The 24936-nt window shown below is 41.5% G+C and overlaps 1 protein-coding gene across 1 annotated transcript; it reads left to right on the forward strand.

Moving 5' to 3' along the window:
- Window positions 1-12109: 12109 nt before the first annotated feature.
- Window positions 12110-16167, forward strand: adra2c (adrenoceptor alpha 2C). The gene has a single exon (XM_054779039.1). It carries the CDS (start codon window positions 12467-12469, stop codon window positions 13814-13816), a length of 1350 nt encoding a protein of 449 aa, XP_054635014.1. The 5' UTR covers window positions 12110-12466; the 3' UTR covers window positions 13817-16167.
- The last annotated feature ends 8769 nt before the right edge of the window (window positions 16168-24936 follow it).

Genomic DNA, 24936 nt, shown 5'->3' on the forward strand with positions numbered 1-24936 from the left:
GTGTCATGGGCGATCTGGACACTATCTCAGCTGACTTTGGGAGAAAGAGATCTTGGACTGGTCCCCAGTCACATATAGTCATGGCCAAAAATATTGACATGCCAAAAATGCAGATATTTTTGGCGATGGCTTTATACATTAAGTCGGTTTGGTTGTATTCCATACAGGCATAAAAACATTGGCACCTTTGGCATGCCAATATTTTTGGCCATAACTATATAGGCAAATAACCAGATTCGCACATATGAACATTTTAGAGTCTCCAATTCATCTAACATGCATGTTTTTGGGAGGAAGCCAGAACATCCGGAGAAAAAATATATAAGCATGGGTAGAACATGCAAACTCCACACAGATATGCTCCAATGGATCCGAACCATTGATCCCCTGAATGTCAGGTGACCTTTAAGAATAAAATACATTATTTTCACTTGGTTACACATCACACTTCTGACATTTTTTAAATGGACAATGTTTTTTTAATGACAAAGCCCCCCACACAGGTACTGTATATATAGTTTGTATGTATGAGTCAAAGAATGCACAAAATACAACCACAAACAAGCAAGACGGCATTTTGAGAGCTTCATGCAGCTTGTGTTAGATGCTATTTTCTCACTCTGTAATACTGTCATCCAAGATTTTATAATCTCTGTATTTTCGTAAAGTCGTTAGTATTTTGTGATTTGAGCAGGATTGAGCACATTTGTCACTGCCGTGATACCTACTTATCAGTTTTAATGTAACCATGGTTGTACTGTATTTTAACACAGCGAGAGATCAATGTTGTAACTATAGAGGGCCAGGAAGCCAATTTGAAATGCAACCCACCCACTTTACAAAATCTTACAAAAAAAGCTGCGCTGTAAGCAATCTCTGAATACAGTACGTACCACAAAGACACGTTTGACTTGAGCAAGATCCAAGGGACAGAAATGTACAAATGTAAATATTTCTGCAAAGCCTTGGTAGATGTCTGCAATCTCAAAATGCATGCTTCTGGACAACAGGAACAAAGGCCTACAAATGAGAAAGATAACCTTGGCTTAAAATAGAGCAAACATTAGAACACTCTGCCCTTCATTCGCATTCGTAATCCCATTGACACATAGCTCCAATTGAAGAGGCCTCGAACAATGACAAGATGCTTGCCGAGATTCAGAGCTGTGACACATAAAATACCATTTTACATTGTAGGTCTAAATTTACAAAATATGCATATTTCAGCCTTTCAAAGTAGTCAAAACAATCAAAATGAATGATCATAGGGCAGTTTCTTGTAATTTATCACAGAGGTTAGAAAAGACTCTATAAGAAAGCTGCCTATGTTCTGTGAGGTGATGATAGCAAGAGAGAAACTCCCCTGGGCTGGATGTTGCTTTGCTCAACTGTTTGTTGCATTATCTATAGTTGTCTGCTGAGGTAGCATTGCAATTTGTCAATGTCAACTGTGGCTACTAACCCTCCTATTATGGACCCTCCTATTATGGACCAACTACAGCTTTTCAAAAATTGTGGACGTGGTTTTTGTTTCTGGCAATAATACCAATTAATTAGCGGCACCATTTTTGTTGGCACCCAAATTTTGTTGGCACCCAAATTTTGAAACTTTGTTAAAATTTCTACATTTTACATTTGAGGTATGCATAGGAACTTGACTAAATTCCCTTGACCAACCAATATATATTTTTTAATACAAAATATCCATCCATCCATACACTTTCAGCAGTCTCACTAGGGAAGTCCAAACTTCCTGGTCCCCAACCACCTTTTCCAGTTCCACCAGGAGGACACCAAGGCATTCCCAGACCAGTTCTGAGACATAATCCCTCTCCCGGCTGGGCATGCCCAGAACACTTGTATAGCGCTTTTCCACCTCTGAGGCCCTCAAAGCGCTTTGACACTGTTCGCACATTTGCCTACTGATGACGCAGCACCAGGAGCAACTGAGGGTTCAGTATCTTGCCCAAGGATACTTCAACATGATCACAGGAGGACAGAGGATCAAACCCGCAATCTTCAGGTTGGGAGACGAACACTCTACCCACCTGAGCCATGCCGCCCCAGAGATGCTTGAGCCACCTCAACTGGCTCCTCTCAATGTGAAGGAGCAGCAGCACGACTCTGAGCCCCACCGGGATGACTGAGCTCCTCACCCTATCTCCAGCCACCCAACGAAGGAAACTTGTCGCTTGTATCCGGTCACGACCCAAAGCTCATGACCATAGGTGACGGTGTGAACATGGATCGACTGGTAAATTGAGAGCTTTGCCTTCAGCTCAGCTCAGCTCTGTCTTCACCACAAGAGTCCGGTACAGCAACCGCATTACTGCAGACGCTGCGCCGATCTGCCTGTCGACCTCACGCTCCAACCTTCCCTCACTTGTGAACAAGACCCGGAGATACTTGAACTTCTCCACCTGGGACAGAACCTCATTCCCAACCCGGAGGGTGCAATCTACCCTTTTCTTGGATTTGGAGGCGCTGAGTCTCATCCCAGCAGCTTCACACTCAGCTGCAAACCGCCCAAGTAAACACTGAAGGTCACACTGGACCACATGATGATGTGGCCATCTGGACCACATCATCTGCAAATAGCAGATCCTAAGGCCTCTGATCTGGACTGCCTTGATGTCTTGACGGCGCCTAGAAATGCTGTCCATGAAAATTATGAATAGAATCGGTGACAAAGGGCAGCCTTGGCGGAGGCCAGCGTTCACTGGAAACAGGCTCAACTTACTGCTGGCAATGCAAACTAGACCAGGCTCCTGCTCCGGTTGTACACGGACTGAATGGCACTTAGTAGCACGCCCCCAATCCCGTACTCCCGGAGCACACCCAACACAGCTCAATGCCTTTTCCAAGTCCACAAAGCACATGTAGTCCTGTTGGGCAAACTCCCATGTACCCATTAGTACCGTCGCAAGGGTGTAGAGCTGGTTCAGTGTTCCACGAACGGGACGAAAACCACATTTCACCTCCTGTAGCCGAAATGACCATTTTCTCCAGCACCCTGGAATAGACTTTCCCAATGTGATGTCCCTTTGGTTGGAACACACCCTGCGATCACCCTTCTTGAAAAGGGGGACCACCAACCCAGTCTGCCAATCCAGAGGTACTGTTCCCGACTTCCATGCAATGTTGAAGAGATGTGTCAGCCAAGACAGTCCCTCAACATCCAGAAACTACAAAATAATACGACAAATTAAATATTAGCAAATAAATGTTATCAGTCAATCCATCAATCTAGCAAGTTTAGTTTATCTGGTAACGCCATTGTGATGTTATTTCTTGCCAACTATGTAACAGTAAAGCGGTGTTTACACTTGCCTCCGCATTGTCCCACAATTTGCCGTGGCAATGTGTGTTGGTTATTTATTTATTTATGGCACGACTGAAAAGCATGGAGAATAGTTAGACACTTTGTCTCTTATTATTGTGAGAATGAAAACTAGTCTGTAAAGTGTGGAGTCAATTGACGACAGCTTGTCACACAGGCTAAGCCTATCAATGCCAGCGTGTGTGATCCATCACCTTTCAGTCTCAAGAGTTGATTCTGAGATTTTTTCTTTTTGGAATGAGAAAGAGCTGCTCTGAGCCAGTTTTCTGTGTAAAAAGCGTGGACTGAATGTGTGGCTTAACCGTGCATGTGGTACTGGCATGCTGTTATTTTGATGGTCGGACTTACCGAATACAGGAGGTGTTACGTCGAGTTTGCCTGAGTGATGCCGAAGGGGCCAGAAAGTGGTGTTTTTTTGTTTTTTTTTTAGATTTTAATTTTTTATTTTTTCAAAGTAAACATATCCAGCAAATGTGGCATCACTTTCAAGTACATTTTAAGAATGAAATAGCGCCGGAACAGGTTGCCGCAAAACAAAAAGGAAATAAGGAAATAAAAGCACACAAAATTAACAAAATATATGGTAAAAAAGAAAAGAAATGGCAAATGAAATGATGAACTAGGTGTTTCCTACCAGATTCAGATCATTAATTGGATGATATAGTTCCTCAACTTGTTTTGTCTGGGGTGGACAAAATGTAAGCTCCATTGTGAAATACGTTTTGCTGACCTTTGCAACCCACTCATATACAAAATACCACAGAATGGAAGTTGGACTACCTCAAGTTCTCAGGTTTTGGACAGGTGTGATAGTACAAGTGTGCACATCTGATGGTGCTCACAGAGGTCCAAGGGATGCTCAGCTCGTTTGTGTGTATGCTGAGACACTTGAAAAATTAGAGCGAACATTGACTAGGAGGCTATAGGCCACTGCTGTTCTTTTTTGAATGTATACTTACCTCCTGGCGGCTGGTAGTGTAATTTAAATTCTGTACCAAAAGATGTTGGAAGTATAATGATTCTTAGATACAGTTTTCAATAACGTAGTGAAAAAATATATTAAAAATAAAAATATGGGTTCTGTTTTTTTTATTGTCGTATACAATAATTATGGAGAATTCACAGGTATTGACATCGACTACTGAAATTGTGGTATTGTGACAACCCTATAGGAACATCATAGCTTGGAAGTCTCAGTTAGCAGCCTAATTTCGTGCCTTAAAAGTCACTGTCGCCATATAAAATGAAATTGGCATAACTGCCTCAACCATTTTAAATGATATTAAATGATGTTCAGTGATCCAATGATGTTGGTTGTTGTCGAGTGTATGAATATGTAAGAAGCTGCTGACAAAAGTTGCACTTCACTTTCTGGAGTCATCTTTAACCTTTTCAAAATACTTCAGCATTTTGGATGATTTTTAGTTGCTATTATGAGCCAATAAGTCAGTCGATGTCGACGGTCTTCCTAGCGTTCAAAGGTAGCGGTCACCCCAGTGCCTTTGGATTTTGCCACTGAAATGGGTGATTTTATTCATGCCTTGTGAGTATATTGTAGATCTTCTGTTAAACACACATTTTCAATTCTTTATTTGCACAAATTAGGTTGTTTTTGTATGAAAATAGGCTATTTATAACAAAAACAAAGACATTCTTTGTAAAAAAGGTATGCTCAGCAGCAGCCTTGGCCACCCCCCATGTAGTCAGAATGGCACAATCTTTATCGTAGGACATTTTCCATAATTCGACGGTGAGATTGACAGTTGACTCAGACTCCTCTGAATCGAACTGTCGAGTCGTCGACACGCCTAGTAAATGCTTGATTTTAAAAAAGTCGAAGTTTACCACAGTGTCCTACTGCTCCTGACTTGCAGAACAAAGCTGTTCATTCGATCAGAGGAGAGCACGATGTTAGAAAAGAGCCCAGTAATAGCCAAGATCGCTCACTGTGGTCACAATTATACGGACAGAGCACTGACCTCAGGGTAGGAGTTAATGATGATAATAAGGCTTGTCTGTCCGTTCAAAATCAGCTTAGAGCACATCCACACTGACCCACAGCATCACTCCGCCTTAGTTTAATTTAAACAGGCAACAAACAAACAAGCAGGGTGTTGTTGGGTTGGGCGGGTTCGCTTGCAGTGTAGGCTTTTTTCCCATGCGGAAGATCCCTTTTGTCCTCATCACACCACAAAGCCATGAAGAAGATCAATTAAAACTTGAGAATTTCTCGTAGCAGCGCCTGCTATTTTATTCTGTATACGGCTGAGCAGTCTGTGATTAATGACAGGTAGTTAGCTGTTTCACATGGTCAATAAATGCACTGGTCCAGGAATCTATTGGCAGGCTACAATTCTCCAGGCAGGCAGGAGGACCACCTCTAAGAGCAAAGAAAGGGTTCTTTTCACATTAACTTTTTCTTTTGCATAAAATTACTAGCATGACGTTAAATTTAACCTGGAACTGCCAAGCTTTCTGCAGATGTACAGACTAGTGATGGGAAACTTGATCCCTTTTATTGACTGGAGCTATTATGACACACTCATTAAAGTGAATCGGTTACTCGATTCACTCGTCACAAAGCTCATGCGTAGAAACCTGCACATGTGCAACAAGTTGTCTACTGAGGTAGCATTGCAATTCATCAGTGTCAACTGTAGCTACTGGCCCTCCTTTTATGGAGGACCAATGGAAACTACAGTATTTCAGAGTGTAGAAACTGTGCAGCCGGCTTTTGTTGCTGGCAATACTACCAATTAACGCTCAGAAACCGGCACATGCGCAACAAATTTGGCAGCTGAGCTGTAGATGCTTGGCGAGCACCCTTGAGTCAGTAAAGCCTGAGTCTTTGTTGACTACCCCTGAGCAAGTCAAACTCAGTCTTCATTAAGCACCCGTGAGTCAGTATCCCCCCAGTCCTCTCTCCCCGCCACGAATTGAGTATTTGATTCACTCGAGTCACCCCTCACAGACAGCACGCGCAGAAACACGCACATGCGCAGAAACCTGCATGTGCGCAACACGTTTGGCAGCCGAGCCATAGCTTCTGGACGAGCACCAGTCGGTCATTGAAACTTGAGTCTTTGTCAAGTACCCCTGCGCCAGTGAAACGTCAGTCTTCGTCGAGCACCCGTGAGCCCGTGACACTCAAGTCTTCAAGGACCAGACCTGTTGCTTATCCCACAAGACCAGTTATACAGATACCCGAATTGCTTTTTTTTATCTTAGGTAGCGGTAGCAGGGGTGAATAAGTGAACGAGTTAACGGACACAAGTACCCGTGAGTCCCGATTTTGTAAAAAAACCTGCGAGTTTTGCACGACTCGTTGATGACTCGCATATCGCTATCGCCAACCACTGGACAACTGACATTATGTGCTGTAGAGAAAGCAATAAGAGGACTAAAAGAGCACAGGCGGTGAGGGGTGAAAGACAGATGCGGACTTGTAGGTGGTGCTATAATTGTTTCTGTGGTGTACATGCATGTATGTCCTCGTGAGAAAGGAACAACGCATGAATAAATAACAAGATATCCGGAGAGGCTTAGTCATTGGAACATTGAGCCCGTTGATGCCTGTGATACAGCCAAACCGGGTAGAAACATGCCTTGAAAATGTAAACACATAAATCTTACTTGACAGCTGCTGTGTTCAAGAAAAAAGACTTAATAAAGCACAAACTGAAAAAAATGCATCTCTTTACCGGCTATGATGTGACATCCATACATTACTCAGCGATTGTCCTTTGGGAAACTTGCTTCGCCATCCATAGAGTTAAGTGAAATAAATGTATCAAATAAAATAAATGCATATATCACAAAAACTCTTCCCTCACCCACCCCCCATCTCCCTTGGTAGGGTGGGTGGCTGTTCATCTCAAGCTCGGGTCCTCTACCAGAGGCCTGGGAGCTTGACGGTCCTGCGCAGTATCTTAGCTATTCCTAGGCCTGCGCTTTTATGGACGGAGATGTCTGATAGGTATCTGACAGGTATCTTCTGGAGCCACTTCTCCAGTGTGGGGGACACAGCCCATACATACCGTATATATAGATATATATGTATATAATCTGTCTTGCGGCTTAAAATCTGATTTTCCACCCTCTGGGCAGGATGGTCTATTCTGTCGCAACATGCAGTCACAGTTGCTATAGTGCACACTATAGCGCCGATACTGTCACCAGCTGAACATACACATCATGACTGTTCCCTTTAATCCAATAATCTTCTTATGAACACAATTACTACTGCACAGACAGGCCACCAATTAATGGGAGGACAGTGTCAGAAAATACGTTTCCGTGGACAAGCAAGGTCACTTTATGTTACTCCCACAGGGTACATGTAAATCAATACTGTGATACACATACACAGTGTGGACAAAAGTATTGGGACACACCTTTGAAACAATGAATCCAACATCCTACTTACATACAAATCTCTCTCCACCTTGGCCCTGCATTATATCACCAACCTCTCTCATCCCAACACCATTTCTTCTAAAAACGAAGCTGCGGACTTCCAGCTTTTGGACACGTGGAAATGTGAAATGACTCATTTGATGTTTTCCATTGTAACTAGCATGAATGTTGAAATAAAATCAAAACCAAACCAATCCAAGATTTCTCGTTCAGAATTGTTTTTTTTTTAATGTGGGCACAAGGACTGGGATGATTAATTATTAATAATTCAGAATTAATAACACAATATATGAAAATCAACTTGATAATTGGCCTCGATCTATTGTCATGCGCATGGCTGGCAGTTTTCATTGTCTGTCGCCTCCAAACAGGCAGGAAAAGAGTACACTCTTGGTTTCAGCATCTTGGTTGTTCCACAGAACAACGGCATGAACGGGGAGAGCCCTTGTGTCAGTCATACGGCCTCTTTGTTCCAGTGAGTGGAGGCGGGGCTGCTAGCGTACACACAGCGTGCAGAAGAGTGTAACGCAGTAGAAATTAAATTAGTAGATTGCAATATATTTTCATTGTACTGTTCTCAAAAGCAGTGTTAAAATCTCATCTTGTCTCATTCTCATAGACTCAATCTCATGTATTTCCTCATTTCGTGAACAGAGTGTCTCGTGACCCCCCCTACAGTTAAATAGTGTCAAGTGGTCTTTAAATGTGCTAAATAAATCATTGTGTAATTATTACACATCCATCCATCCATATATCGCTTGTCATCATTAGGCTCAGAGGTAAACTGGAACGTATCCCAGATAACTTGCTAATGATAGCAATTTGTCGTTGGGCTATCATTGAATGTCTAGCCTGTCAGAAGCACACAATGACTCCAAATTGTCGTCCGCTTCTCTGAGATTGCTTTTGCGTATGTGTGCGAGACGGACTTATACGCATATACTAGACAGCGTTGAGTGAAAGCCGTGAACGGCAATCATTGTATTCAGGTGGATGAAATTTTTTATTAAATTTAATTTAAGATTATGCGTCTGTGTCTACTTAAAATAATCTTAATTCTTCATGTTATCAATACATTTAAGACAATTCTTTGTAAAGAAGGGACAAAAATTCCCCCAGACACACTCCCAAATTGGTATTTTTAACACTGTGATTTCTATAATGTTTTACTTTAAAATGTCAGCGGAAAAAAATGTAAATAAATACATTTTTATTGTGTTAAGAAATGTCTGATAGCCAGATGCAGTCATCAAAAGAGCCATATCTGACTCTGGAGCCACAGGTTCCCTACCCCTGGGTTAAAACTTCTTAACATTGAAGCTAATGGCTGCGACAGGATTTGCTATGCTATTCTTTAACTGCCATACGTCTTGAACCGTTTGCATTTCTTCTTGGGCCTGTTTGCTTCCACCATCCCTTCTACACTGATATACAGTGTTAGTGCAATTTTCCTGAGTTTGTGGATTATATCTATTGTGCAAGGGGGCAGCTGTCATTAATAACTTGCGAGAGAAGAAATTGCATTAATTAAATTACATGCTATGCACACAAATGGGTTTTGCCTTGACTTGATTATTGTGAGTTTTTAATTTTTTTTATATAAAGAGCGCAACTGTTCTATTCCAGGAGCTAACAATTTACTTGTAACTGTAAGACGGTGCACCGCATTTTTAAAGTCTATGTGTCACTGACGGCAGGTGAACATGGTCCTGCAGGGTTACTGTGTGACTGCGCCAAACAGATCAGTGTTTGGATGCAAAACTATTCTCTTCAGCTAAACTCAAACAAAACTGAAATGATTATCTATGGCCCACAGAAACAAAGAAAGTGTTATCAATCAGCTTGAGACTCTCTCTCAAGCCTCATCATCGGGTTAGAAATCGAGGTGTAATAATGGACTCAGACCTGGACTCTAACAGCCACATTAAATCAATAACAGCAGCTTTTTAGCACCTAAAGAACATTGCCAAACTCAAGGGAATAGTGTCTAAGCCAGATTTAGAGAGACTAATCCATGCCTTTGTCTCTAGCAGGCTAGACTACCGTAACGGCCTTTTCACCGGCTTTCGAAACGAGCTGTAAAACAGCTGCAGTACATCCAGAATGCTGCTGCTCGAGTGCTAACTAGAACTAGGAAATACAACCATATTAGTCCAGCTCTCAGGTGTCTGCTCTGGCTTCCTGTTGCTGAGAGAATAGACTAAAACATTAAAACAGCTCTGCTTGTGTACAGTGGTTCCCAAACTTTTTACAATCACGTACCCCTTCTGACATTTGATCCGAAGCCATGTACCCCTCTACTCCTAGACACTTAAAAAACATAGAATAATTATATAAAATATGTGAGCACTTAATATCTGAGCGCTTTCATTTTGAACTGTACTTACTGCTGATTGGCTGTCGTCGGTCATGTTCTGTTTTGCTGCTCTGCTGCCGCATGTCTGCTGTGTGTTGCAGTGCACTGCTGGCCCTGCAGAGGCGGAGCCACTGGTGCACACCTGATGGCAATTAATCATCATGCCTTCTTAAGCCTGGCAGAGAGACTCATTCGGTGCTAGATTGTTCCTCGGACTGCTCTCGCTCTCCGCTCAACTGTTGCTAATTTCATTAGTATTTCCTGTTACTGTGAGTATCTTTTCCCTGCTTGGTCATCTCCAGCAGTGGTGTGTTTTTGTGCTGCAGTACTAGCTTAGCTTTCCTACTTGGTGTTTTCAGCAGAGCTTTTAGTTCTTTACCTGTGTTAGTATTTTTCTTCTTACTAGTCCTTTTTCTTAGCAGCGTTGTGTGTTTTTCCATTTGCTAACATTGGACTCTTTCTATTTTTGTATTCTGTTGGATGTATTGTTTACTCCTGTGGAGGACACCTTTCGTATTAAACTTTTTGTTCCACATCAGACTTTGTCCTTTCAGCATTTGAGATCCGAACACTGGCTTACGCCATTTCGTGAAATCATCGTCATCTTTCATTGTCATCCATTAGTGGTGAATACCTACTGTATATATTTTATCATTTAAAATGTGTTTAATAACTGTGAGAGGTATAGTATTAGGGTCTAGTGGTTAGCATGTTGGCCAACACAGTAACAGCTTGGAGATCGGGAAGACCTGGGTTCGATTCTCCCCTGGGCATTTCTGTGTGGAGTTTGCATGTTCTCCCCGTGCGTGCATGGGTTTTCTCCGGGTACTCCGGTTTCCTCCCACATTCCGAAAACATGCATGTTAGGTTAACTGGCGACTCTAAATTGTCCATAGGTATGAATGTGAGTGTGAATGGTTGTTTGTCTATATGTGCCCTGCGATTGGCTGGCGACCAGTCCAGGGTGTACCCTGCCTGTCGCCCGAAGTCAGCTGGTATAGGCTCCAGCATACCCCCACGACCCTAGAGAGGATAAGCGGTAAAGAAAATGGATGGATGGTATAGTATTGGACATTTTTAGGCTGTTTTATTCACGGTACTTTGTTATTGACTGGGGCCTCTGAACATAACCGTAATAGCAGGGATCTAATGTGACACTGTGTAGTCAAGTACTGGATGGTATTACATGTGTATATAATGTATGTATTTGTTCTGTACATATTGTTGAATTTTTAATGGTACAACAGTTTGTTGGTTGTATTTGAAGCTTTCGGTACGACGTGTTTATATCTCGCCTTTCCTGTCTATGACGCGTCTACGTCGACTCATTAGTTGATTTTGATTAGTTGACAATTAGTTTTAACATGTAACTAAACGAGCTGAGGTTTGGGAAGGTGACATATTCCACTCTTATCTTAAAACATTGTGTAGTTTCAAATAAATATTAGGTATTTCAATATTGGGAACTATATTGTTTTGTTTACATACTACATTGCAAATTGATGTTTGCTTGATATTCTGAGCAGCCTAGAATTACATTTTCATTCACTTTTGGCACTTTTGTCCACATAATCTGCATAAATATTCTGTAATTTGGTGTTTTTAATGGATGCAATGGTGTCAATATTATTTGTGTACGTTTGAGTGTTAGCTGGCTGTTGCAATAGTGACCTCCAGTGTGCGCACAGAAGGAAAAAGAGAGCGGTGGATCTCCTCGGTGCGTCTTGACAGCGATGTGACCTCCAGTGAAGCTGTCAGTCTTTTCCACCGGAGCATGATGCACACTGCCACAAATATGTAAAATTCATGTGACAAATTGTGAAGACGCACGTCCTCAGCTGCATCAGATAAAGGAATTGTGACGAAAGTCTGGTATTACTTGGTTCCGTCTCTCTCTCTCTCCAATTATTGCTCTCATCTCCTCTGTGGGGAGGAGTAGCTCCCTCCTTTCTCTCCTTTCTCTTGGGGGGGGGGGAGGAGACGACACATGGTTGTTGCGCTCCCTCACAGCCGCAAATGTTCCGCGGGGGAGCGGAGGCAGAGGAGGAGGAGAAGGAGGAGAAGGAGAGATGCAGGAGCAGGCAGGAGGAGCGAGGACGTGCTCAGAAGGGAGTGTGCTCTCCAACCATGGACACTGAGCTGCGGAGCATCCTGCGCCTATTTGGAATTAACACTTTTATTAACACCGCTCACTCTCTGTAGTTTTGCATGTATTTAGAAGGATGTGGGAGATCCATGAGTGGAAAGAGAAGACAGATGACATTGGATATTGTTTTTTCCCTGTGAAGTCCTGATACTGCTTCACATTACGCGTGGACATTTGACTTTTTAGGAGTGATCAAGTAGATGCCAGCATGGATTTCTTGAATATCTCCGCTTTAGAGGAGGGGATGGAGGCAGACAACATCTCCACTAACAGCACCTCGCAGAGCAAGTACACCCCTCTCGCCATCTGGGGTCTAGCCGGACTTGTCAGTTTTCTCATTTTGTTTACGATCGTTGGCAATGTGTTGGTTGTTATTGCCGTTTTAACAAGCAGAGCTCTGAAACCTCCCCAGAATCTTTTTCTGGTGTCTCTGGCCAGTGCAGACATACTGGTGGCCACCCTGGTCATGCCCTTCTCGCTGGCTAACGAACTCATGGGCTATTGGCTTTTTGGCAAGATTTGGTGTGACATCTACCTGGCACTGGATGTTTTATTCTGCACCTCCTCCATTGTGCACCTCTGTGCTATTAGTTTGGACCGCTACTGGTCAGTGACACAGGCAGTAGAGTACAACTTGAAGAGAACGCCAAAGAGAGTTAAAGGGATGATTGTAGTGGTCTGGTTGATCTCCGCTGTTATCTCCTTCCCTCCATTGATATCAATGGACAGGAGCAACAATGAGGCGACCCCCCAGTGTATTATCAATGATGAGACCTGGTACATCCTCTACTCCAGTATTGGGTCTTTTTTTGCCCCCTGTGTCATCATGATCCTGGTCTATATCCGGATCTACCAAGTGGCAAAAACTAGGACTAGAACAATGTCAGAGAAGAAAAGGGATGTGGATTCTCCACAGGAAAACGGTATGGACCGAACTGATCAAGGCAAAACCGATTCATTTAAGTCTAACCGGGGGGGCAGTGTTAAAGAGCAGGAATGCGAGAACGGCCACTGCAAGGACCACGCAGCTAGCTCCTCTCTGACCACCACGTCCAAAAATCCACACACCGACCACCACGACGACTTTGATGACAGCAGCTCGTCAGATGAGAAGCCCAAAAAAACTTCATCGTCCAAAAACCGCAACGATGACAGAAAAGACCGAAAGTCCAGCCGGAAAAGTAGCTCGGCCTCAAAATTCTCCAGCAGGAAGTCCTGCGCCAGTTCCAAGTCCATGGAGCTATTTTCGTCTCGTCGCAAACGCAGAAGTACGGTTAACAGGAAGAAAGTCTCGGCCGCTCGAGAAAAACGCTTCACATTTGTCCTGGCTGTGGTCATGGGGGTTTTTGTTGTGTGCTGGTTCCCCTTTTTCTTCTCCTACAGCCTGTATGGAATCTGCAGAGAACTGTGCAAGATCCCAGAGACTCTGTTCAAGTTCTTCTTCTGGATCGGCTACTGTAACAGCTCGTTAAATCCGGTCATCTACACTATCTTCAACCAGGACTTCCGCAGAGCTTTCCAGAAGATCCTGTGTAAGTCCTGGAAGCGCTCTTTCTGATGGGCTTTAATAGACACTTCATCCTGCACATTCCTATTTAAGCGCTTCTGAGCTGCAGAGAAAAGTGCTGCGTGGGGAGCTTTCGCACCTTTAACTGTCAGGGATTGCACTCCAAATGAAGGGATACAGAACACCTGAACCAAAGGTGCAGGAAAGGGGTTTAGAATGCTGCTTTTATTCAGTGAATGTCAGGCATCTTTTTACACTCAAATATTTGAGTGCCCCCCAAACGCATTGATTTCCTCCTCCCTTCTTTGAAATACAACACAAACGTCACTGTGATGGCTGCACCAGGACGAACTGCTCAGGAGACGAAGGGTTCATTGGGACACTTTATTTACGTGACCTCGTTCGTTGAACATAATGCCAAGACTTTGACAATCGCCACACCGTCGTTCTCTACCAAACAAAGGATACTGTGTCTGACTTTACTTTCTTTCTTTCCAATGGGACGAAGGGGCTCCTTGCTTACTGGTTCAGTGGCAAAAAGAAAAAAAGTGAACCACAAAAAAATCTCTATGTGAACTCACTATATAAATCATATTCCTGCCTCGCTGGGATGTTCCTGGCTGCTCATACAAACTAAATGACCACCTAACATCATTATGTGTGGACTGGGTGGTAACATGGAACAAGTTATCTCCATACTGGGCATCTGTTTGGACTTTCCTCTTCAGTGTGAAACAATAGATGGAAAACCGTATCCCCGCTGTGGCAGATGGGCATCCAATGAGGCTCCCTCCGTGTGTGTGAAAATGTTCGTGTGCAGGAGAAAGAGGTGACTGAAAGCGTATAACGTGGAAATGTGTTGTTGAAGTGTGTTAATCTCCACTGCCAGTCAGTGTGTGTGCGTGTGTGTGTGTGCGTGCATGCGTCTGTGCGTGTGTGCGTGGTATAATTCTGTATTCGGCAATGGGACCGATTCTCTCTGCTCAAGTGTCTTTCTTATCCTCCTTCATTTAATATCAGGCGGAGTTTACCTTTTCCACCACCAAAGTCAACCACATTAAAATCCTCCTTCATCCTTTGCTTACTTTTATCTGCTGCTGCTGCTGGCAGACTAACGAATGCACATTACACACTTTTAGCCTGTACACCCTTACAAGATTTCCATCTTTACATTTATAGCCTTAGGTTAAATGTTTTTTCTTGTAAATACGTGGAAACAGTACAATATTATTGTGTGGTGCCTCATTATCACACAAGTATTAAGATGATGAACATGCACTAATGAACAATGCCGTCATGGATCGTGATGGCACAACCCCCCTCTGTCCTTTTTCTAACATTTCTGACGAAAAACAAGTGTTTACTTCTCTGCATATACGAAAAGATCAAATAAATATTATTTTAACTGTGCTTTGCATGGCTGCATTCTTCATTCACGTGAGCTGGTTGCATATGTCAGTTGTACTTTTCGTTTATTGTTGAAGCAACAATTTGAGGTTGTCTCCTCCGATGTGCAGGCGTGATGGAGTGAGGGTGGATAGGATGAGGTGGCAATACAATTAGGGCTGTCAAATGATTATTTTTATTCAGATTAATCACAATGTACAAATGAATTAATCCTGATTAATCACCATGTCTGAAATATGGCCATTTTTACTGTATTTTATGAACAGAAAGATAAATGACAGTACACGATTATGTGTATTTAACATAATGTATGTTTATTAACAGCTCCAAGTGAACGGAAAAGTCAAATCAAGCGAAAACACACTAGAGACCATGATATCATCTGTCTGTCTCTTAGCAATGTTTCTACAGGTATTTAGAAGAGCGTTGTCATTTTCAAACGCAGTACAGAAAGAATAGTAAAACTAAGAGATACCACAATTTTATCCTACGCAATTAAAGTGGGTCATCATAGCCATTGCTTTTTTTTTTTGTGTGTGTGGAAAATGCTTGCTTGTCTAAGCTAATTTTATTTTTGTTCATAATGTTGCAAAACAAAGATGTTAATTTTTGCTTGGGGGGAGGCATTTAAGATTGTGACTTTGTTCAGTTTAGTCAGACAAGATGTAAAGCACAACGCTTTTATTGTGTAGGCCAGAAGTGTGTTGTCGTGTAATATGTGATGGTGAGACTAAGCTGGATGTTGATGAAGTGCCTCTCAAGTCCATGGCTGTTGTCCTTTCTTAATGTTACGCTTTCACAAGGACAGCGGCCATCTTCACTGTACATCAACCTCGGTTGCACTTTAATTTTATTAGCTGCTGTTACTCACGGACGTCCAGTGGTCTTACAACGATCTGACAATGAGGTTCGGAGTTCCAGAGTCCACAAATGCAGCTCGTGTGAGTGTGCTCTGTCATGTCTTGTTGCACGTGTTGAGGAAGGATGAGCGTGCGAGCTGGAGATACAAGTCTGGTGTTGGAACTGAGCACTGCTGTTATTGTAAGGTCATAATAAAGTAAAAAAAAGAGCATCAAACTGTGACTGGGAGGACACTTATTTGCCTCCGTTCGCAGGACATTATGGAGAGGTGTGGCTTGCCATGATGCGTGTGCTCTAATTACGCTAAAAACATAAATAATGAAATAAATGTGTTATTTTTGACGCCCCCTAACAATTAGACATAGTGGACCGTCCAAAGTCAAATATTTTAAAGTAGAATTAGGAGTTCAACCAAAATTTGGTGGAAATTGAAAACCTGGAGGTCATCATCTTAAGATCTCAACATTAACTCCACAATTGTTCTTTTTTGGTCATTTTTGTAACACCAGAGAAGGGGACCAATTATGGCACAGAAGAGAAGTGTGATGATAACCACAGAACATAAAAAGGGGTCTGGATGCCCACGATCATACTTTCTTTTTTTCCAGCTTCCCAGTCAGAGGTCACAATCCATTTACAATGACATGAATGATTTCAGCATAGTTTTTAAACTGGATGCCTTTCCTAAACCGTTACCATAACTACCAGGGCTAAGCCGGGGCTGAGCTCGTCTAAAACGAGTATCCGGCTCATCTCTACTGTCGAGACTGTTTTGCCTGTGCGTGTCCCAACTTTAAGCGCACCATGGCAGAGGCTGCATGACGTCACTTTATGTTCCAGGAACATAAACACACAAAGAGATGGCCACATCTGTAAATGGTGATGTGTTCATTAAAACACACGGGGAACAGCAACAGGTCTGAAATGCGACATTTCCTTCCACATATTTCAACATTACACTTGCATGTTCTACAGTCACGTAACAGCAACACTCGCATAATCTAATGCATTGACCTTAGCACAACAAAGCAAACTTTTTAGCTTGAGCACTAAATTTGCACCAAGTTTTAGCCTTACTATGGAATTTATCACAAGCCAATTGTCGAGTAACATTGTGTGTATATGATATGCTAACACAACTTGTGTTAGAATATCAGTGTCATGAGCTTTCGTGTGCTGCGTGAGATCGGAGGCACGTTTACCAGCGCCTCTCTGCACAATGCATTCCGTTTTTCTTTCAGATGGATTATATTTAAAGCATGTAGACAAATCAGTGTGTTGTTTCCCGACAAAAGTGCTCACGACTCGTCACATTTTAGTCAAAGAGCGATGTTTAGCTCGTCAACGTCTTGAAATAAAAGCTTCGTCAACAATATTTCGTTGACGAAAACAACACTGATAGCAATTACATAAACAACAAGCAGAGGGTTACGTAAATTACATGTAGCTGAAAGAGTAACGGCTAATGAATAGCATTAGAATGACCATGGAGCAGATTTGAAGATTTTCGCAGTCCTGAGAATTTGTTCTATCAATTTTTTAAACAGTACGCTCCAGCAAAGCACTCAAACGGCACAGCATGTGTTCTTATGATGCCTGACACGTATTAATTCATCTTTCTTTACGACGCCACTAGGGGACAGTAGCGCTCTGTAGAGTAATTTTGGTTTATTCTTAGTTTATTTCATTTTGTTATACTGTACAGAGGTTAGCTTATTGTTATACAAACATGATAGCCCTGGTTATGGCAACAGTTTGAGCCTGAAACAGATTAAATGATGTAACAATATTCCCATGAGAAAGCCGGAACAGACTGTCGTTGACTTTAGCGGTTCCACAATAATACAAATAATCATCATGGCATTTTTTGACTTCAGTGCTGTTACGAACATTTTCTCTTTCGAATGTTCACTAGTCATATTTTCTAACCTGCTCGGGAGAGGCATCAGAATCCTAAATCTTGCAAAAGATTGCAACACTCTCAAAATACGAAGTCAAAGACCTCAGTTAATTATCTTCCCCTGCCTGTCTGATATGTTAATAATCACTTGAACGTCTTCATTATTTTTATAAGAAATGTTAAAAGTCCCGAGTGATGGCCCTCTTACTTTAAGGCTTATTATGTTGCATCACAGGTTGCAGGTATAGATAACCCAAGGATGACCTCAGAAATGTCAATGTTTAACCGTGTTATTAATAAGATGCTGTTTAAATGACAGTAATCCCTGGTTTATGGGTTCCAGACCTGACCATGATAAGATTACATATACATTTCCTTGAATTATAAATGGAATATTTACGTAGCTAGAGCTCAGGTAACCTGTTTACAGCCTTCTAAATAACGGCTTCAGAGACCTCTGGACATGAAATAACGTCCATAAAGTCACCTTTACACTCGTGTTACCCAATGTAGTAGATATCAGTACATACGTATAGTAGATCTAAGAGTTTTCTGCAGGACAGGCCACAGTGCTGGTAAATGGTTTTACATCTAGTAAATGGTTTTTAAAGGCTGAGGTCCCCCAAGTGTGTGTCTTGTCCCCCATTGTCTTCTTTGTGTACACCAACAACATCAGCTGCAGCAGAGATAGAATGACTCTTTTAAAGCCTGCAGATGATCCGGGTCTGGTGGCTCATGGGACTGACAGTAAATCAATGTCTGAATACCATCAGGCAATCAATAACCTCATGAGGACTTTTAAGGAAAGCTCTCTCGCGCTAAATGTCACCCAAACCAAGGAGTTATGCTGCGGGACCACAGGAATGGTGATTACACAGCACTTTTCAGCCCCTCATCATCAATGGTCAGCTGGTGGAGCAGGTAGCAGCTGTTTGTCCTGTAAAACGGTGGTTCTCAACTTGTTTGGCTGCGGGACCCAACATCACCCTTTAATGATAAGCGGCCACCCAAATTTCGTAAATGTTTCAACTCGTAGATAATATTACAAGACAGTTTGAATTAAGAAGCACAATAACAATATGCCAAGTTTAATGAGCATTTCAGGAACAATATTTTTTTTATTATTTATTTTGTTATTTATTTTTAAATTATTATCTTGAACAAAAGGTGTCCGTAAAGGCTTTTAGTACATGGTATACCTGAGGAGTCAAGTTGCTCTGATTCAACTCTTCAGATAAAAAAAAGTGCAATTCAAAAAGATTCAAATATACAAATTAATCTATTTTTTTTAATTAACTCAGTAGGCCATCACAAAGGTACATGTTTAATAATAGCATGATATGGGGTCTCGCCCTGGGCACAACTGAAGTTACAACTGCCATTGTTATAAACACAGATATCGTCGCCATGGGTCTGCCTCCGACCGTATCATGTCTGTCCTCCCAGGCAGCATGTTAGCCTTTGTAGCTCAATGGCCAAGTCCGGCAAGCTGTATTTCCGAGTCAATAAACACAATATTCTCTCACAGTTCGTTCGGGTGGATATCAAAAGGCGTACATGCTCATTTTGTTGTCCATGATGATCAATGAAAAATACGTTAGCCTAGCCCGAAACTCCTCTCACATCGCCTAGGGTGCTTTCTCTGCAGTTGCAGAGCAGTAGTGGGAGTTGAGGCTCAGGTGAGCCGCCAGAGGATGCCTAGGTTCTGTAGTTCCCTGGCGTCCACGAGCTTTAAAGTCCGTAAAGAGCTGCTGCCAATGTCTGACAGCAACTTCCAACAGTACACGTGTTTTGGTGAACGCAAAACAGCCCGGTGGGTCGCAACCCACCAGTTGAGAATCTCTGCTGATACCTTATAGTACCTGAAAGCTCTGCAGCGTTTCAACCTGCTGAGGAAGCTCAGGTCATTGAAGATCAGTAAAGACAACCTTGTGTTGTTTTATAAATAACTTATAGAATACATTATTATCTTCAACATGGTTTCCTGGTGTAATTCACTCACAACAAAACATATAACAAAACTTTCTGGAATAATAAAACATGCCAGTAAAATAATTGGATCCCCTCAAACTGCCCTGCATTTTTGTTGTACTGTACTTGGTTTGGCTTTTTTGACTATTTATCCCCTCTGTTTGAGAGCGTCCAAAAATTGGTTTTGATAGATTTTACATTTGATCAAAGTTACTTAAGATTTGTCATATCAAAACACATAGATGTTCAGACTTGTCTTAATGACGGAGCGGATCTACAGTATTTGTGTGCGTTACATTTGGCTGAGCACTCTAACTTTACAAGCACTGTCGATCACCGGTGGAAGCTAGTTACTAATGTTCCAAGATAGTAGCAGAAATAAAAGGTTAAGTGGGTGTCTTGCTTCATTAATAATGGTACTGTGATGACCAACACTGCTTCATAAAACACCTCATGCGTAGAAGATGCTCCATGTTGACAATTTACCGATATGGTCGCTATATTTAGCAAGTAGGGGTGCACATTAAAAATGAAAGATAGGAAGTGTTTCCTGTTTCATGCATTTATTTGGTAATTACATACAAGAGGTCAACAAAAATGACAGGCAAAAGAGAACGGAGCACCACCTCTGATTGTGCCCAAGTATCATCATGCAATGCTGGTCTGAAAGCCGCATAAACCCCGCCACAATGCAACCCAACTCCTGACCAACGACAGAGCCAAGAAGACAGAACACAAGCACAAAGATTTGTCTTTGAATATATGCATAATGCTTTTTTTCATTCTAAATATCAAAGGACAGCTAGACAGCCCTGATGTAAATAGACAAAGAAATGGAGATAAGATGAAAGCATTAAGGTGGCATTGTTCAACTACAAACTGGAACTATTAATGCTGCACTTCAGCCAATAAGGAACTTACATACACTACCAGGCACTTATGTATAATAGTACATAGAGTACATTTTTTTAAGTGGCTGATGGGCGCAGTGGGTAAAGACGTCAGCAGTTGGCTAAGGGGACTATGGTTTGAATCCTAGTCAGGATGAATTTCAATGTATGACAATATAAAGAAACAGCCCCATTACTTATAGTGTTTAAGTGACATGGGCCAGCTCGTCTGATCCTGAAGGCCCTGGACAGATTAGATTGACATGGCAACACATAGAAGCTGAAATCCAATTGGACAAAAAACCCAACATACACGTACACTACTGGAAGCAGTGCAGCCAAGAGACATGCTACAAAATGAAGATAATAGACTGTTGGGAATAAATGAATACAGTGAAACAAAAAACTACAATTGGCAAGTTGTAAATGTATGTCAGTGCTTCTGATAGTGTTTAGGCCATCAGAGAAGGCTTTGCTGTCCCTGGCTGCAGACCACTGGATTTTCTGCATTTATGTTGTGGTCATTTGTAGTCCTCTTTCTACTTTTCCATTTTGTTGAGCTCTCTGAGCGATTCTGCAGCTTGTCTGCCTGTAGCCTTATTACACACATGAAAGAAGTTGTCACCCTTCTGACTATCATACGGGGAAATTGTTCTGAAATGAAAAGTATGTGCTTATTTATGACCCAGGGTCTCTTTTGCGACAGTTATGAGCTGAACCGTGTCCAGTCCATGATGGCTGGATAGCTTTTAGTGATGCACATTGGTGTATGTGCTGGAAAAGACATAAAACACTCCCTAATTCAGTCACAGGTCAGATGCGGGTGAGCGTTTATTTAGAAGCTTAGATAATGGCGGGTGGCCCAGACAAGGTTTAATACACATTTCTACTTTCGCTTCCTGCCTCATGCCTCTTTATTTATCCGCTGAAAACTGACTGGCATCACCTCGGTGGGCAAGCAGAATGGATTCTGTCATCAGTGGCCCTCCCTTGCCAAAGTGTTTATAGCTTGCTGTGTCAGCAGGTCACATCTACATGCTGCTGACACCTCTGATAGCTGCAGTGCTGCAAAAGGCAAAAGCCCATCAAATGTCCAGTTAAATGTTAGCCTGTTCGATGCAGACGTTCCTGGAAATAAGATTACCACAAAAGAGGGCAAACTACCAGAATAATGTTATAGTTTGATATCAGCAGCCACTATACTATCTGACTGAATAATACAATACAATAGAATTCCCACATCTGATCACTAACTATCTATCAATAAAAGCTTAATAATTTCAAAAGGATACAGTCTTGCACATTTTTACTGTCTCTATTTTTTATGTTGATTTTTCTTATTTTGTACGTACCTGTAACGCATTGGTTGAAGTAATACATTTGCAACTTTATTTTGTGTGCCCATTGGCAATAAAGTTCTTGCAAACTGAATGATAGTAACAGCATGATGCAGTTTTTTCATTTCAACAAGAAAGTAACAGACTCGGCTCCAAAATTTCATGTGATGGTACAATAAAGGCACCGGTCTGTAAGATTATTGTTCGCAGCGGCGTAATCATCCCCTTCACATTCACAAAAGGATAAGGACAGTGTGGACATTGATAGGGTGAACGAAAATAAATTTCTAGGTGTCACAATAGATGACAAAATGAGTTGGAAATCCCACATTAAAAATATACAACATAAAGTGTCAAGAAATACTTCTATACTGAATAAAGCTAAATTTGTTCTGGACCAAATATCACTCCATATGCTCAATTATTTTCTGGTTTTACCATATCTAACTTATTGTGTGGACAGTTAGGATACTCCATAATTACGGTTATAGAGAATATACACACCGTTTATTCTTAAAATCACATTTATGAACATTTGCTGATCTGGTAAACTTTTAAACAACCAAAATTATGCATAAAGCAAACAATAACCTGCTACCCAAAATTGTAATACAATTCTTCTGTCAAGAGTGAAGAAAAAATACAATCTTAGAGAGAAATTAAACTTAAAACTTAAATGCGCAAACAATGCTATAAACCTTCACCATATCAGCATGTGGAATTAAATTATGGAACGAACTGAGTAAAGAACTCAAATAATGCACTAAAATGAGCCATTTCAAGAAACAGTACAAGCAGTTGATGTTTACAAAGTATAAGGAAGAATGATCCTAAACCACAGCGTACATACAATACCATGTCATGTGACTACTGCACTAACTCTTTATTCTTCATTTCCTAGGACTCTTTGAAGCATGACATTGTCTGTACTCACTCAACGTCCAACAATGTCTTTGTCAACTATTAACCTATTATTAGGGATGTCTGATAATATCGGCCCACCGATCTAACATAGCTCGCTCCCCCTCCCTCTCAAACCCTCATGCTATTTTGACATTAACATTTTCCTCATATTTCGGATCAACACTCGAGAGTGACTTTTATGATTATTATACTTGGTTTCAGAACACTCCACTGCGCCTCACACACTTATTGAATACATTTTAAAGTGTAACGTATATGTATAAGTACACACCACTAATGAATGATAACGTAAAATAATTTATGTACAGGTGGAATGTATCGTTCACTTTTGCATCTTACAGCACAACTATGGTGCGTTCGGGGGCCACGGAACAAAGTGTGAAACCTCAGCGCTTAATGAAAAATACACCGCAAGCATCAAGACATAAACATGTAAAAATTGTTGGCTTTTTTAAGAGTGGAACATATATGCTATACATTTTACCTGCATTAGCACTTGTTTATAAATTATTACCGACTTAGGGTGAATGAGGTGAATTTTCTGTGGAAAAAACTGCAAAAATAAGATGTGCAATGCCGTAAATGTTGGATTGCGAATGTATGGGGAAATACATTCTCAATCCCAGGTTCTATTAATAACAGTAATACCAGTAATATTTGTAGTTACAATTGTTATCAGCTGCACGTTGACAGCCATGCACGTGGCTGCCACACTACAGCTCTGAACACAGTATTACGCTCCTCATCAAAGCTGGGAGGTGTGTGAGGTAATGCTGGTTTATGAGTGAAGGCTTCTATCATCTGATACATGGTTATAATAAAGAAAAAATGATTAAATCAGCTGTAACTGGGTTGCTTTTCACTTTTGAGTGATGGTGGTGATAGCTTCATCTCATTCTGACATTCTTCCCAAATCCCTCATCTTCTGTGCCTCCCTCACACATGTCAGGAGCAATTTCAGCAGGTCTGCACGAGTGCTCAGTGGGCGAGAAGTGGCAAATCAAGCCAGGCTGCATGGCGGAGCATCTCATTTTGTACATTATCTTGCTGTCTATATGTGAAAAGAGGTTCCATTTTCCACATATTACGCCAAATGTTCTTCTGCTCCTGGATTATTGCTTATTTCTATTTGTTTTCTAAAGTACAGTGGAACCTTGGTTAGCGTCATTAATTTGCGACATAAGGTCCGACTCTAACCAAAACGGATGCTGACCAAATACATTTTTCGCATCAGAAATAATGTATAGTAAATTCCGGACTGGATTGAGCGCACCTGCCAAATTTAAAGAGAAAAAATATTTTGTTCATATATAGGCCCCACTTTCCTATAAGCTGCAGGTGTCTATGCTGTAACATGGGATATTTATACAGAAAGACACATTATAAACTTTGCAATGCTACCTACAGTTGATGTTCCCCGTGTCTCTCATTAGCTCCAATGAGTGAGACGCGAGATGCTTTATTTCATCGGCGATCAACAGCTGCTGCGGTCCAAGCAGAAGCTTTAGTAATTCTATACTTGATCAAACTTACTTATGATTTGTCAGATCACTGTGTAACACTTCAAAACATGACATTAGCTTCCACTTCATTAGTCCAGTTCACCACTTAATGAATCTGCACAGCATCATGGGAACTGTAGTTTTTTTTAGCCATAAATTAGCGGCATCATGGGTTAAGCCGCAGGGTTCAAAGCGTGTGAAAAAAGTCTATCCAATTAATCCGTTCCAGAAAGCCAAAAATGTTAACACAAATCACAATTTTTAGTTTTACAATTATACTGTAGTTTGACATGCAGTAAACAATTTAAAATGCATATAAATATATAGAAATGATGAATGATAAGAATAAATTAACATTTTAGGTCACTTTTACCTTCAA

Source organism: Dunckerocampus dactyliophorus, chromosome 6 (assembly GCF_027744805.1).
Source record: "Dunckerocampus dactyliophorus isolate RoL2022-P2 chromosome 6, RoL_Ddac_1.1, whole genome shotgun sequence".
NCBI lineage: Eukaryota > Metazoa > Chordata > Actinopteri > Syngnathiformes > Syngnathidae > Dunckerocampus > Dunckerocampus dactyliophorus.

What these genes read in the sequence shown, in the direction of transcription:
- adra2c (XM_054779039.1), top strand. Translation starts at nt 12,467, where the DNA reads ATGGATTTCTTGAATATCTCCGCTTTAGAGGAGGGGATGGAGGCAGAC.